General features: G+C 39.4%; 2 protein-coding genes across 4 annotated transcripts in view; one reads left to right on the top strand and one right to left on the bottom strand.

Moving 5' to 3' along the window:
- Positions 1-424: 424 nt before the first annotated feature.
- pgr (progesterone receptor) lies at positions 425-14,778 on the bottom strand. Its single transcript, XM_066685143.1, has 8 exons — positions 13,378-14,778; positions 11,899-12,008; positions 10,182-10,298; positions 8,409-8,714; positions 6,660-6,804; positions 4,236-4,366; positions 3,415-3,572; positions 425-2,424 (listed from the first exon to the last, which is right to left on the bottom strand). Exons 1-8 carry the CDS (start codon positions 14,208-14,210, stop codon positions 2,269-2,271), a joined length of 1,956 nt encoding a protein of 651 aa, XP_066541240.1. The 5' UTR covers positions 14,211-14,778; the 3' UTR covers positions 425-2,268.
- gemin7 (gem (nuclear organelle) associated protein 7) overlaps positions 14,457-15,156 on the top strand; it is a 42,198-nt gene continuing 41,498 nt past the window's right edge. The window contains exons 1-2 of one of the 3 annotated variants that reach the window (XR_010804518.1): positions 14,457-14,653; positions 14,775-14,959. The gene's annotated coding sequence lies outside the window, so the exon portion shown is untranslated. Of the gene's footprint in view, positions 14,654-14,774; positions 14,960-15,156 lie in introns of those variants that run through there. The other 2 variants (XM_066685147.1, XM_066685146.1) reach the window with 2 other exon arrangements.

A 15,156-nucleotide genomic window follows, 5' to 3' on the forward strand; every position in this document is an offset into this window, starting at 1 on the left:
GTAAGAACTTATTTATGACTTCTGCGGTGTGTTTTAGTGGAACCTACTATGTAAAAAGTCTCAATGATATGGGGTTACAGTTAAAACCTTCTGTGCTCAATGTTCTGGAGGGAAAACACATTGGAGCAAGGTGCCAAGATCTCCGTGTTCTTTTCCATTTAAATGCATAAGAATGTGCTGTGGCCTTGAGAGCCGATGCCGGAATGATACTCCCCTTTAACTTGGGTCTGCGAAGGTCAGATCCTGGAAATGACTCAAAATATGGCACAGTTCACAGTCACTTTATGCTAACATTAACTCCTTAATGAACTCGGAAGCCCCCAGAATGTATTATTAAAGTTACATTAATGTGGGTATATGTCTTTTATACGTTAGCAATTATTATAAAACACAGCCACCTCCAAAACACTGTACACAAACAATGTATTTTATTATAGAGGAATGTGACATAAGTGAACATATAAAAGCAGTGATTACTATACAGATGTCAGAGACGCGTCATGTCTTTAATTTCTGGGCAAAACAGCCACTAAATACAAGTGATTTCTATATATAATTTTTTTTTCTAAGATTATAATTAAATGTTAAAAGATAAAGAGAAAATACCACACAGACAACCCTTAAATTAAGCTTCATATCTGTAAAAAAAAAAAAAAAAAAACAGTGCTGCTTGTGTCCATCCTACCATTATGGTATGACAACTCAACACTGTGGGTCTGGAAGGACACCATCAAGAGAAAAGGAAATAGACACAAAAGAAGAAAGACCAGACCTCAATTCCTCTGAATTTGTTTTGGATTACTTGCATCATAAGTAGCAGGAAATAACCAACAAAGACTGAAATTAAGAAGCTTGGAAAATCTTCCAGCAGGCTTGAAATTAAATAAACAAGGGGTGGTCTCTGATTTTTGCACAGTGCTGCAGTTAAAGGACAACCAGCTTTTTAATTTCCTCATACACGCATGATTTTCCTACCACTCCACTCGTTCAGCTCTCTTTCATAAAAACCACAAGCAAAGAAAACCTCCCACAGCTCGTCTTATAACTACTACATAACGTTTACTGGCTCGATTTGAAATAATAGCAGTAAGGTACAAAGATGTAACAGCAAGGCATCTTTCACCACAATAAAAATTCACTGGAGCATTAAACCATAATTCAGATTTTAATTCAGGCACAAAGTTTATTTTCAATAAGAAATAAAAGGACAGGAGTGACCCAGTGTGACACAATGTGCCTTTACAGAGAATTATTTTTTTGCGGACATTGTAGAACACTTGATTACTAAAAAAATAAAATAAAAAAAATTAAAACATGGCTTAATGTACTTTGCTGATCACATAACTCCAGAATTTCCTGAACTCACTGGAACTAAGCAAATTACATCAAGCATTTATCTCTGTGATTTAAATGGTAACGGCCTAATCTTATAATCTTCATTGTTTAAAAGAAGAAATTAGTTAATTCCAACATTACAAAGTTGGTGAAATTTTTGTAGTATTCTAATTTTTATTCTTACATGATTTCTATCATTTTACCTCCTTGAATGAATCAGCTTATGCTCCATAGAGAGTGTCCCTCATGAGGGCAACCATTTTTTAAATATGTTTAGAACAATGTCTGATACATCAAGATCTAGGTGTAAATATACTGGATGGTTCAGAATGTGTATAAGAATCGTTGGAGAAAATGGCTGACTACTCCTTGAATAAATTAAGCATTAAATCTTTTTCCTCAAAATGTATTAAATGTTAAAATAGCTAGCGGAATAATAATTGCTTTGCTTTTGGAACACTTTTATATTATTTTGCCATAAGACAGCATTAATAAACTGCATGCTCTGGCTCATGCTGTAGTATGTTTTAGTATGTTTTTTAATTCCCGCCCTGGAGACATCTTACTTCATCAATATGAGTCCATTACAAAGAATTCATATTTCCGAAATTTGAAAACAGATGCCTAAATACAAAAATATTCTTCACAATATTAAAAAAAAACATCTTGACATAAACAACAGCATTCTCCAAACTTTTGGCCTTGGCTAATTATGACCATTGACCTCCTGTCCTGTCCTGCACCGTTACAACTCCCAATACTCTGATCCAGATCATCAGCTCATTAAAAGAAAAAAACCCTTTGTGAGCTAAGTCAGTCTGAAGAACTAGAGTTTAGAAACAATGCTGTACATTAAGCCATGCTCAAACGTTTTCACAAGCATTTTTATTATGTCCTTCATGATCCATGATTCCTCTCTGAACCATCATGACGTCACTTGTTGTGAAAGAGGAGGGGCCTGACCATACCAGCCAGCACCTTGGGTAGCTGTGACGAAATCACTTCAGTCATCATCTCGGGAAACTCCACTTTCATGGCTTCGGCTTGGATGAATGTGCTGAGACAGTACAGGTTGACCTTCTTCACTATCTGTGCAGACAGGGAGAGTGACGCAAACTCAGTTTTTATCATATGATCCCCTTTTTTGGGCTGATTGACCACTGAATGTAGACGTTTGCATTTTGGAAATGAGACTAAGGCTTTGGTGTACTGCGCACTTTCGTCATGCCATGATACGTGCATGAACATTTGGGTTATCAGAGTACATCCAGAAAAAACTGCAGGAGAAGATGTCATGGTGTTACAGCAGATTATTATTATTCAGTCCAATATGAACCTGCATTTTATCTCACTGTACTATGTAGTGCTTATTTTATGTAAATAAATGAATCATTTTTGCTGTTGGAACAAATCCTTTAGGAAAAGAAACATTCAGTACATGTTTCATTCTGGGTTAATGGAAATAGATTTAATTTCATGAAATTTTGGAGCATTCTTTCAAATAAAAGTGTGATATGCAAAATATTATTTAATTTTATATGATATAGTATTAAAGAAACAAGAACAGAGATTGAGCTACAAGGTTTTATCCCAACAGTAAGGAGGTGTAACAAGGTCACAATTCAAACCTGGCAAAATTTTACTTAAAAAAAAAAATGTACACCTCTTAACCTCATTTGTATTCCATTTTGCAAATTTTGTGTCAGAATGTAGATAACTAGCGATGCCAATGTTTGTGTACAACAGTTAGGCATGCAGTTACTATGAAGCTAAAGCTTAAATACTTGCTTTCTGACACTGTGGGAAAATGCTGTATCTGTTGTATTTATGAAACCATGTTTTTAGTTGATTGACTACATCTGGACTAAAGGGGGGAATTGATTCCATTTTATGCTTGAAATTCAACAAGTGCTAATTCCTCTATTCCAGCCCCAGCGTGAGCTCTATAAACCTATAATGCTATTGTCACTGCATTCTCTTAATCACCTCCTGAAGAGAACAAGTTGTTCCTAAAGTAACTAGGAACCATGCCTTCCCAATTAATTCACAGCTTGAATAGGATCACATAGTACTACGTACTTCGTGCATGGCATCCATGAGCTTGGTGAGATGGTAGAAACGCTGGGAGCTGCCCACCACTCCTTTCTCTCTGATCTGAATAGCCTTGGTGAGTTCCCGAATGTAGTTCTGTCTCATCTCGTCAAACTGGCCTTGACTTTTCAACCCCTCCAGAGGCACTGACGGCAGAAAAACAAGGTAACGTTTGACAGGAACGTCAGAATTCGCAGATATTTTGATTTTGGCTCTGTGCTTGTCTCAAAGAACAGTCTTGCAGTTTGGTGTGTCGATTAAGTGTACAGTAATATGACAGGTCTCTAAAAAGTGTGTAAGTGCTAGTAAGTTTTGTATTGATACATATTGCAAGTTTGCACAACACAAACTTGCTGTTGTTCTTACGATCTAGATGTTCTTTCCAAAACAGCATGGTACAATGTGGGACTGCGGGATATATGTTAAGCCCAATACCACATGCAGTCTTCAGGAAAGTATGTTTAATATGGTGTTGTAAACTGTCCATTTTGCTTATTTGATAAATGAGACATATTTGGACAAACAAGAAGTATACAGTATAATGTAAAATATAATGTAAAATGTAATACAGCCCATGAATATATGCTGTCCATATATACTTCCACCCCTAAGCTCCCTGGTTAATAGATCTATATGCCGAAGGATCACTGGATTAGGAACACCTACCTTGTATGTACACTCACTGTTCTTTTTATCAGCTTCACTGACCATACAACAGCAGTTTGTACTTTTACAATTACAGAATAGTCCTCCTACTCTGACAGTAAACACTCTATGGAAACTACCAAAGAAAATGGAGGTGGATTTACCTGTGTTGAGTAGCATTAAGGCCTTCATGCACAGATATTCCTCTTTGGTCACCTGCAGGTTTGCAAACTCCTGAGGAATAAACTGCATGGCCAAGCACAGTTCATAGATTGGAGATCTCCTCATCCGATCCCTGACGGGTCAGGATAGAAAAGGTTAGAGTTATTCTGAGAAATATGAGGAGGACATGCTCATACAGGATGACAATATGTCAGTGTACCAGTGCCAAAATGTGTTAATGTCATAATCAGTAACAGAATTTGTGCTGGGTTAGTTTTAGCACAAGGTTTGGTAATGTAGTATGTAAGGGGTTAAACTGCTGTTTCATAGAGAGTAACGTAAACTAAGTGGCCAAAGATGAAGTTAAGGATATTAGAAACTAGTCTAATTGACTTTAGCTGCAGTAACGTCTACTCCCTAGATGTTGGAATATTTTTGTAAAGACAAGATGGTAAACAGCAAGAAGAATTTTTGAAAGCAGACAGAAATATCTGTAAAAGATCTGTAGACAGAAATTAATTATATGTTTTTTTGTTTTTTGTTTTTTAATCACTCCAGATTCACATCGTGCTGTTTTGTGCTCTTTGTTATTATCTGTGTCGATTTTAAAGTAGTTAATCTAACTATGTATAAGGAGTGTCTACAAACATTTGGACGTATATTGGTGCACAATATAAAATTTTGAGCACAGCTCACATTTTCCTAAATATTAATATCCCTGGTTGAAGTTTAAATTGACTAAGAATTAAGTGTTTGAATTACCACAAAAACTCATTTATAACATGAGTTGTTAAGTTTTGACTTTTAGTCTGTTTACTTTTTATGAATTTGGAGATATTTCCACCGTAAGTAATGCAAAGCAGCAAAAATAAGTCAATTGTAGCCTCCTATGAAGCAGGAATAGAGCCTTATACTCATCTCGGTTCATGCTTTTCAAGGTTGTCTAAAAAACTCCAGATGCCTTTTCACTGCTGTGAGCAGAGAGAGGGAGAAAGCCTAGCACATCATATTGAGTTTATTTTGTCAGCCATTTACTGACACCGGGGCTTTGTAGATACATTAGACTGGTTTTGACTTGAGAGTCAGCAAATGGTGAGGAAACATCTTAAAAAAAAAAAAAAAGGTATTTTTAATTACAATCATGAACATCGCTTGTCAGGTAACAAGGCTTATAAACATGTTTTTCGCCAGCTAATTTTAAGACACACGAACCACAGAGTTTACACCTACTGGGGATTGGACAGCTGGCGGGATCACAAGCCAAACCAGACACTTCACAAAAAAAGAATATACAGGCTCTAGAGATTCTGTCAGAAATGCCATGGCTTACATTTAGCATGTTTCCTCTGATGACACACATTTAGTACAGTAAATATATAACAGATTGCTCCTTTTAAAATCACTGGTCATGCATATATGACAAATGTACAAGGGAACATTGATAATACAGAGACAATGGGGAATCGGTTCAACTCTGGAGCTGGAACTGCTCTCCAGCTGAATGGACAAGGCTGAAAGCCCAGTCTGAATTAACCAAGCCTTTCAACAATGTAACAAATCAATAGGCTAGGCTAACCCTTGCTGAGAAACATGTTGTATTGATGGAGGAGAACTGGTCCAGCACTCACTGATGAAAGCCCAAACCCAAAGTGTATGATGAAGTCGGTTTGATTTCCAGGAGGAAGTATTGTGATTTGAGCATGTTTTCTTCAGCCTGAGTTGGGCCCCTTATACAGATATTACAAGATGAATTGATCAAAACCTCCTTCCTTCAGAGCCTCCCACACCCCCTTGCAGTAAAGAATCAGATTTCAAACTTCTTTCAGTTTTTTCAAGAAGAAAAATAATCTCGATACTAAAATAAATGCAGTGTCTGCCCCATCCCATTTTTGTGCACTTTTACTCACAAGGGAGCATGATTTTTTTTTTAAATCACATTTAAATGATTCAATCTGTTTCTGCTTTGCCTATTCTCATAAAACTAAAATGAACATGGAGCACAAAGCCTGTAATTTCGAGTAAAACTGGCAGCACTGCTCAGTGTGGCTTCGTTTTGATGTCTCATCTTGAAGTGCAAGGCTTTCTGAGACATCATTGTTGACAATACCATTACCCAACTCTGTAAAAAGGCTGGAACTAGAGTCGAACAAATTCCAACCAGTGCAGTGTGAGGAAATTGGTGATGTCCTGCAGTTCATATGTGCCTTAGCCATTCAAAGTAATATAATTTAAATTTCAGAACCTTCCCCGGGGCAAACCAGTCCAAACCAAATAACACTAATGCATAAACCACATAATTGTATAACTGTATAATTAATATGTAAAATTATCTAAGATGTTGGTTTCTCAGAACAAAAATGTAACTACTGAAAATAACGTAGTTTAACAAGATCTTTCCTAATTAGGCATGAACTAAATTCACTTACTGACTGAGGATAAGGTCGGGTGCGAAGTACAGATAATCATTTGTGACGTTCTGGAAGCTTCTCCACCCCAAAGAAAACACCATCAGATTCATCCAAGAGTACTGGATTAGGGTCATCTGGTCGTTGATGTGTAAATTGCGAAAACCTTTAAAAACAGACAGCAGCCCATAAGACCCCATGGTGACGTGTGTGTCACAAAACATTTGTAAGATCTGGACAGTTCCCTACACAGCTTTATCACTTTATATCATGATGTCCTTAAGTGACTTTTACCGAACATCCTGTATGCAGTCACATGACAGGGAATTTGTGTGAGACCTCGTTTACAAAATGATGGTGTGCTGGGTGACTACACAGAGACCATAGATGTTCTTATTTTAAAAGCATATTTTGTTTCTAAAAGGTGTGTTCCAACCTGTTTAACAATTCAAATGTTGATGTCACCTGTCCTGAGTTACATACAACAATTCTGATCCCATTTCAAGAACAAAATAAAGAAATAAGTTTCAAAATGGTTGTTGTGATGATTAGCCAAATATAATTATAGAATATTGCAAGAAATTATAAAAATATATTTCAAATGCTATTTTATATTCCTCATAATGTGACTTTATGGTGAGTTAATGCTCTTATGGGTTAGAATTAAAGCAGTAAGCTCAGGGAGCAATGGTGTTGGGTCAGTTCTGGACATGACTTCCACTCTTTGTAAATTATTAGAAACATCACTCTAGAAAACAACAGAGGTCCACTGCTCCACACACGGATGCCTTTCTGGCCACTGTGTATGACAGGCATGAGCTTTGTCAATATTTATCCGTCATATCTGTCACATATCAGGAATGTGTACATGTTCTGAGCATCTGGTTAAGTACATTAGCTGAAATGTGTTCCTCCTGTTACAGAAACCTTAATCTTATTAAATAGAAAACCCTTGCTAAACATGTTTTAAAAAAAGAACACTAGGTAAGGTTTTTTGCTCCTGAGCTTTCCCTACAGCTGTAGTTCACTTTTACATCACTGTCCTGAAATCAAGGAGGATGTTGGAGGGAATTAAGTTGGTCTCCTACCATCCTCCATAAGTTACATTGTACAGTTTCTGCAGTGTGCTGAGCCTGAATGGCAGAGGCTCTATTCGCCCTTTGACAGTTAACTGAAGCAACACAATGGTTTTGAATGATTTTGTAATTTTAAGGTAATGTTCCTTTAATGATTTATTATCAGTTTGACCTTCTATTCAACCAAAGGAAATGACAGAGGAGGCTGAGGTACAGTTTAGCCAGCACCATTTGTTCATTCTGCTACCTTTAATTTAGCTACAATTCACTCTCCTAATCTACTCTCTAAGGTCGCTATGACCATTACTGTACTCTTCACTTTTGCCAAATTTCCTAATCCGTTTCTCTCTTTTTATTTATTTATTTACTTGTTTATATCTTTTATTTTGTTGTTTGAATACAGCTCTTGGAATCGACTTCACTAATTCTCATCACTTGGAGTTAATTTAGAAACAGACCTTATCTGAATGAAGCCTGTGTTATTGTGTGCTGTATTAAATGTAATCATGCACATCAGTTTCAGCTTGTATTTCTAACTGGATCAGATTACATAATGTTCTACTTCAAGAATGAAATCATTTACTCCATCACTTCCACCAGTAATGCTGGTGTATGCTAACCAGCAGTAATGCAGTAATGCTAACCCATGAATGTTAATTACAGCCCATGATGTACCAGGGGTTTCAAAGAGTACCTGGCAAAGACTTGGACCACTTAACGATCCAGACCAGCTGCCTCTCACACAGACGGTTGAGGCTGTTCAGAAGCAAATGTGGCAGCTCCGGCTGGGAGCTGTCGTAGCCCGAGTAGACCACCTCAGGCTCGATGCTATCAAGGATGCTGATGATCTGGGGAGAGATCTGCAGGTCTCTGAGCCCAGGCATGCACGACATAGAGGCCGAAGTATGGCCCTCGGCCATCAGGGCCAACGGACTCTGGAACATTAGAGGCTGGCCTAGACCCATGGCCTTCAAAACCCCGAAACGCTTCAGCTTACGACCTGCGAAAAAACCACCAAACATCCATAGGTGAAAAGCTGATCTGGTTGCTGGTGTTCTTTTATGACATTACTCACATTTGCCAAAATAAAAACTTCCAAGACTAATAATTAAAAGCAATAACATCCAATAATTAATAATAATTAATAAATAACAGGGCCGCATGTTAGTGCAACAGGTAGTGCCACAGTCACACAGCTCCAGGGTCCTGGGGTTGAGGGTTTGAGCCTCTGTGAGGAGTTTGGTGTGTTCTCCCTGTGTAAGCGTGGGTTTCCTCCAGGTGCTCAGATTTCCTCCCAAAGTCCAAAAACACGTTGGTAGATGGATTGGCTATTCAAAAGTGTCCATAGGTGTGCGAGTGAATGTGTGAGTGTGTGTCACCCTACGATGCACCGGCACCCCCCTCCAGGGTGTGTAGCATAATATGCAAACCCTATTAGATCTTCACTGTCCATTTTATTAGCGTCACTGTCCACACAGGAGCACTTTGTAGTTCTACAATTACAGCCTGTTGTGCATCTGTTGCTCTACTCTACTTTGTTTTTCAATGTTCAGGACCCATACAAGTCCACCACAGAGCACGTAATGTTATGATTTATGTGGGGGATCATTCTCTGTGCTGCAGTGACACTGACGTGTTGGTGGTGTGTTAGAATAGTCCACCAACCAAAAATATACAGCCAACAACATCCTGTGTCCACTGATGGACTAGAGGACAGCCAATAACAGATGTGTCTAACAGAGTGGACAGTAAGTGGACATAGTGTTTAAAAGTTCAAGCAGCACCTCTGTGTTTGATCAACTCATAACAGTGCTACAGTGCTGAGGATGATCCATCGCCCAAATAATACCTGCTCTGTGGTGGTCCCGTGGGAGTAAATGTGTAGAACTACACATTGCACCTAAATTGACAGTGGACCTGATAAAATGAACAATGAGTGTTGAATATAAGTGTGTATTCATTTCAGTGGTCCACTAACAGTGTCATTATAAGGAGAGCGTCTGTGTTTGTCTGGACTGCTTTTGAAAGCACAGAGTACAGAGGAGCCAATGTGGAAATTTAGATCTAGACTTCGTAAAAGGAACAGTAATAATAGCAGCCTCTTTGATTCTAAGCGGTAACGAGAGGTTGGAACACGGTCCTATAAAAATGAAGGATGGTTTTTTGCTTCATAAAACCACACAAAAGTGGACCTCAGGTGAAAAAAAACAATGAAATAAAGACAATGGGCCCTGTAACAGTCGTATAAAAGTACAAGCAGACCTTTGCTTTGAAATTCAACTGAACGGTCAATGGTCTGATGATCAGAGATAATGGCTTCTATTACCTCATGCACCTCCTCTGATGTGAACTTACAGTTTGAGGGTGTTTGATCATGTGATGAAATTTTAACTCGTAAATGGAGAGGCTGTTTGACTGTGAGGGTAAAAAGACCCAGATGCAATAGGATCAGGCATAAATGAAGTACCTCCGAGCATCATCCCCGCTTGGTAGCATTTTCGGAGGCGGCATGCAGGGCAGTTTTTTCTCCTGATCTTATCCACAATGCAGTCATTTCTTCCGGCACACAGGTAATTGTGATGCCCTGCACAAAAGCAATAGAGAAATCACTGCTAATGCACAGACAAAGGAAACTTTATCAAGTCTCAGAGAGAGAAAACATGGCTGCTCCTTTGCAGTAATCATCACAGACTCTGGATCATATAATTAATAAATACTTTAAAAGAAATATAGGGACAGAGCACTGAGGTAAGAAAGAGAGGAAGGGAAGTAAACAGAGAACATAGAATCCGCAGCAAGGCTGAGAGGACAGAGTGACATGGCCATGATCAGACATTGTGGCTCTTACATATCTGTCTTTGGGAGATAAGGAGAATTACAAGTGTGAAAATGAGAACATCACGAACGCTAGTTATGGTCCACATGATAGCTTATTTACTGACCTCCAGCGCACACAGATGATTCACAGACTCGCTGCACATTTCGTGTTTGAAATAGACTCCCACCCAAAAGCCCAAAATGGCAAAATATTAAGCTTTTAATTGTTTTAACATCAAATAGTGAACAGGCTTGTGTTCCACGACTGAAAAGTTATCAGCAATCACATTGTAAAAGCCACAAAGAATGGTAGTGTTTATATGAGGTGTACAAATGAGTTGTAAAGCATATTTTTTTAAAACATATAATTGTAATTCAAAATTGTTTTATTCTCCAGTTCTTTTGTTATTTTATGGTAATTGTTGCATCATATAAAAATTACAATTTTCATTTTATTCAACAAAAAAGAATAAAATTAAGCAGTTTGAAAAATTAAACTTTGAATTCTACACTCATTACATACAAACTTTCATTTAAACTAATATTATATATATTAGGAAACATCTGCTTTAAGATCAACAGGAAAAAAAAAATCATTCAAGCCCATTCTAATGTTTGGTTAATTAAAAGCTTAATGTTCTGCCATTTTGTTTGGCCTTTTAATATAAACTCTCTTAGGGCCCATTAGCTTGGTATCTACAATTAATGGCTGATACCTGGATAGTTGATTTTAGGATTACCAAGGTTCACCGTGACATTCTTAAATTTATAATGAATGTGAAAATGGGTCTATGGATGTTGGCGCACCATTTTGCAGCTAATGTATAATGGCATTCATCACAACTCTTGTGGTCTGCTTTCCAAGAAACGCTGATACAGAACTTACACAGCCAAGTTCATGAGGAAATTAATCACAATCTTTTTTATTTTACTTATTCAAGTCTCAAATTAGCTTCAACACTAACACCAACACTGAGTGCAACAATGTTGACACCTGGCTCTGTAAAAAGCTTTCAAAGAAATCAACAGAGAGTTGAAATCCCATATTAATTTGAGCTAATTCAGAGCTTAATGTAATGCCGTTTCAGGCTTGGCCCTCTCATATAAAATCCATTAGTACCCATTTGCTTCCAGCTGTGCTTGGTTTCTACAACCGATACCTGTTTATTTGATATTTAATTGAAGGATTCTGTCCAATTTCACAGTAACATGCTGTAGTTTAATGGGACTATGAAAATGGCAGTACAGTTGTGTTGTACTCATGTTGTGTAACTACGCTAGGTTCTGTGGATGTTGGTGCTCCATTGTGCAGCTAAAGATGTAGTGCAATTCAGCACAGCCCTATGGCTGTTTAAGCAGATCCTCACCTTCCACAGCTCTCTTGAAGAACACCTTGCAACTTCCACAAGTAAGGACTCCATAATGACATCCAGAGGCTTCATCGCCGCAGATCACACACATTCTCTGGGGTGGCACACTGAACACAGTTTAGATCAGTGTGATAATATGAAAACCATGGTAGTGAAAATAATAATAATACACCAGAGAAAACAAGTCTGATTCCTGTATGGTATTATGGAAGAGTTCTGTGAAGCCTGTGTTTAAAGAAGCTAGCTATAAACTAGTGTTTTCCAGTTCTAGTCCTAGGGGTCTGGTTTCATAATGGGAGTTATATCATGGGATAATGATCAAGGCCTTCTGGTGCAGGGCAGTGCGTATGGATGGCAATTGGGAAAAACAAACACAGCCTTTAACAGTGGTCACTAACCATACTTTTAGAGATCTAACTATAGAATCTGGCCCTCGTTCCTCTATGTTGCACGTCTGGTTCTGTTGATCCAGCTCATTCAAGTGGACTTGTGTTAGAATGTTTTCAAAAGAAGTAAATTGAATTTGAAGGAGTATAAAAAAGACTAATGGTAATTTTTAATGTCTACAGGGCTGTGGTAAAGTTGGTCATTATTGTATACTACAGGACAACTCCCGGCAAATATATTGCACAATAGGTATACAGCAATCAGCCAAAACATTATGAACACCCCCACTTTTTTACACTCACTGTCTATTCTCTCAGCTTTACTGACCATACGGGAGCACTTAGCAGTTCTACAATTACAGACTGTAGTCCATCTGTTGCTCTGCATCCCTTTTCCACTATGTTTATCCATGGTTAGATTGATCAGTAGCCCAAATCATACCTGCTCTGCAGAGGTCCTGATCAATAAAAAACATGGTGAAAATGGCAAACAAACATGCAGGGCATTTGTAAAACTACAAAGTGTTTGTGATGGTCAGTGGAGGTGAGAGAATGGACAAAGATATTAAAAACAAAGAGGTGGTCATAATGTTATGGCTGATGATTGTTTGCAGAATTTTTGAATATACCACATGTCTACAAGTGTGGATAACAGCACTTGTAACATAGTGATAGGCAATTTGTACCCCTCCTACTCTTTTAGAAATGCTGTTGGAACATTTCTAAGATGATTTGATGGCAACCAGCCACATAAAAATGTTTAGGGCAAGTAAAGATGCTGAAAGACTTTTTTCTAGATCACAAAAGCCATTCCAGCTCAACACAAAGGTATTGGATGGTGTTCCATCACTTAGTTTCACACTGAGAAGGTTTAAACTAGTCTAGCTAAACGTTTTGAAGCAGGCCATTTTGTTTCATGATTTTATATTGAGATTAGAGGCATCTAAGCTGTGAATGTTGAAAAATTACATTCATTTTTAAATTGTGTGAAGAAACATTCAGACATACAGCGTAATGTAACCAGAAACAACGACACAAGACTAAAAGCTTGTAACTAAAACCGCCATTGCGCATGCGTAACGGCACTCACCCCGGGAACAGGCTATAGGCGGCTGACCGTTGGCCGAAGCCGGAGCCGTGGAGCGGCGCGGAGGTAGCATACTCGCTGTGCCCGAGCTGCTCCTCGCCCACGCCGGCCGTCGGACACCAGAACTCTGTTGGCGAGGGCTGCCACCTTCCCCCCTCGCTTTTACACATCAGCAGGTGCTGCTGCGAAGGCGCACTCACCACCTCCACCGTCTGCGGGGCTTTGGCGACGGGAAACTGACGCAAGTCGGTCGCCCTCAGCTGAGGGAAAGGGGCCGGAGAACTCTCCTGGCTCAGGTTCTCAAGAAAGTTTGTGTCCAGAGCCGCGGAATCGTCCAGAAGGGCTGGCGTCTCTTTTCTAGCTGCGTCGAAAGCGTCGTCCATCTCGAGGACGTTTACGTTAACGTTACCGTGCGCTAGCTGAAACTTAGCCGCGCACCGCTGGGGCTCCGCAATGAGCGAGGGCTCGCTTTCGTCCTTAATAAACGTACATAAACCCGTTCCCGCGGGAGCAGACCCCTCCAGAGCCCGTCCGGAGTCCTTAAGCTGGAGTATGTTGTCGGTAAGATCGCTCCATTCGCCCGGCTCGAGCTTCAGAAGGTTGCACGCGCCGAACGCCCTCTCCTTGGGAGAGAAGCGGGTCTGGACATCGGTGCTGGAGCCGGAGAAACCGTGCGGTGCTGTTGCTGCTGCGTGGAGACCCAGCGCTCTGTCCCCGTGGCCGAAGCTCAGCTCCGTGTACGGGTCAATTAAGCCCCCCAAATCACTCGTATTCTTCCCAGACGAGTCCGCCGCCGTCTGCACCAGCTTCACGCCGTCACTGACTTTAGTTTCCATCCCCTCCCGTCCTCCTCGGTTCAGAATGAAAGAAGCGTGGCGTGAAATAGCAGGGAAGAGACTAGCCCTCGATGTTCGCTTTTCGGTGACAGTCTAAGCTCTCCCTAATCGGCAGAAACACCTGCCCAGAATAACTGTCCCTCCACGTGGCGAAGGGCTGTGCAGCTGGAAAACTTTTGTACCTGTGTGGCTAAGACTTCGAATAACAACAAAGTACAGTGGGTCTACCACCCGTCCAAAGCACAACAGATTTTTTAATGTCTTTAAAATTCCAGTCTAGATTTAAGCTAAAATAACCTTTGTGCCAATTGTCTTCCCTATTTCAGCTTATACTTTATACTTCCAAATGTGTGTACTCTCTAACCCACAAGTTATTCTGCATCCCAGCCTTTATCTCTCACCTCTTGTGGAGCTCAAAACTACAGCAGATCTCATTAGATCAGGTGAGTGTGAATCTAGAATCAGTCTGTGACAAAAAGACACCATCCTGGAATGAATCGGAAATAAAATGATGTGGCATTCAGCTCCAAGCCTAATTATGTTCCTCGAAACACTCCTCCACAGGAAGATCCAGAGTGTGCCCTGAGATCCTCAGTAGGAAGAAGTTGCCAGCACTGAGACCTAGGACGGACTGAATGTTAGGACGTCCTATCTGTCTCCAAACAAGAAGAGGAAGAGGCTCATTCAGATATGGCCCGACTCCAGGAAAGAGATTCATGGATGATTCTTCAATCCATGAATGTTTGCAGGTTCATGTTAGAAATACTCCATTACAAAATAAATAGCGTAGGTATTAAATATACAATATATTGATTCACCAAAAAAAAATCTGTTCACCAAGTTAATTTTAATTTCCATTTTTTAAAACATTTTAAACAAACTTAAAAACACTGCTCAAATCAAATGGTAAGTGATTTATTCACAAATGTATCTTTTGTTATAAAAA

This window comes from Hoplias malabaricus, chromosome 11, assembly GCF_029633855.1.
Source record: "Hoplias malabaricus isolate fHopMal1 chromosome 11, fHopMal1.hap1, whole genome shotgun sequence".
In the NCBI taxonomy this organism is placed as follows: Eukaryota; Metazoa; Chordata; class Actinopteri; order Characiformes; family Erythrinidae; genus Hoplias; species Hoplias malabaricus.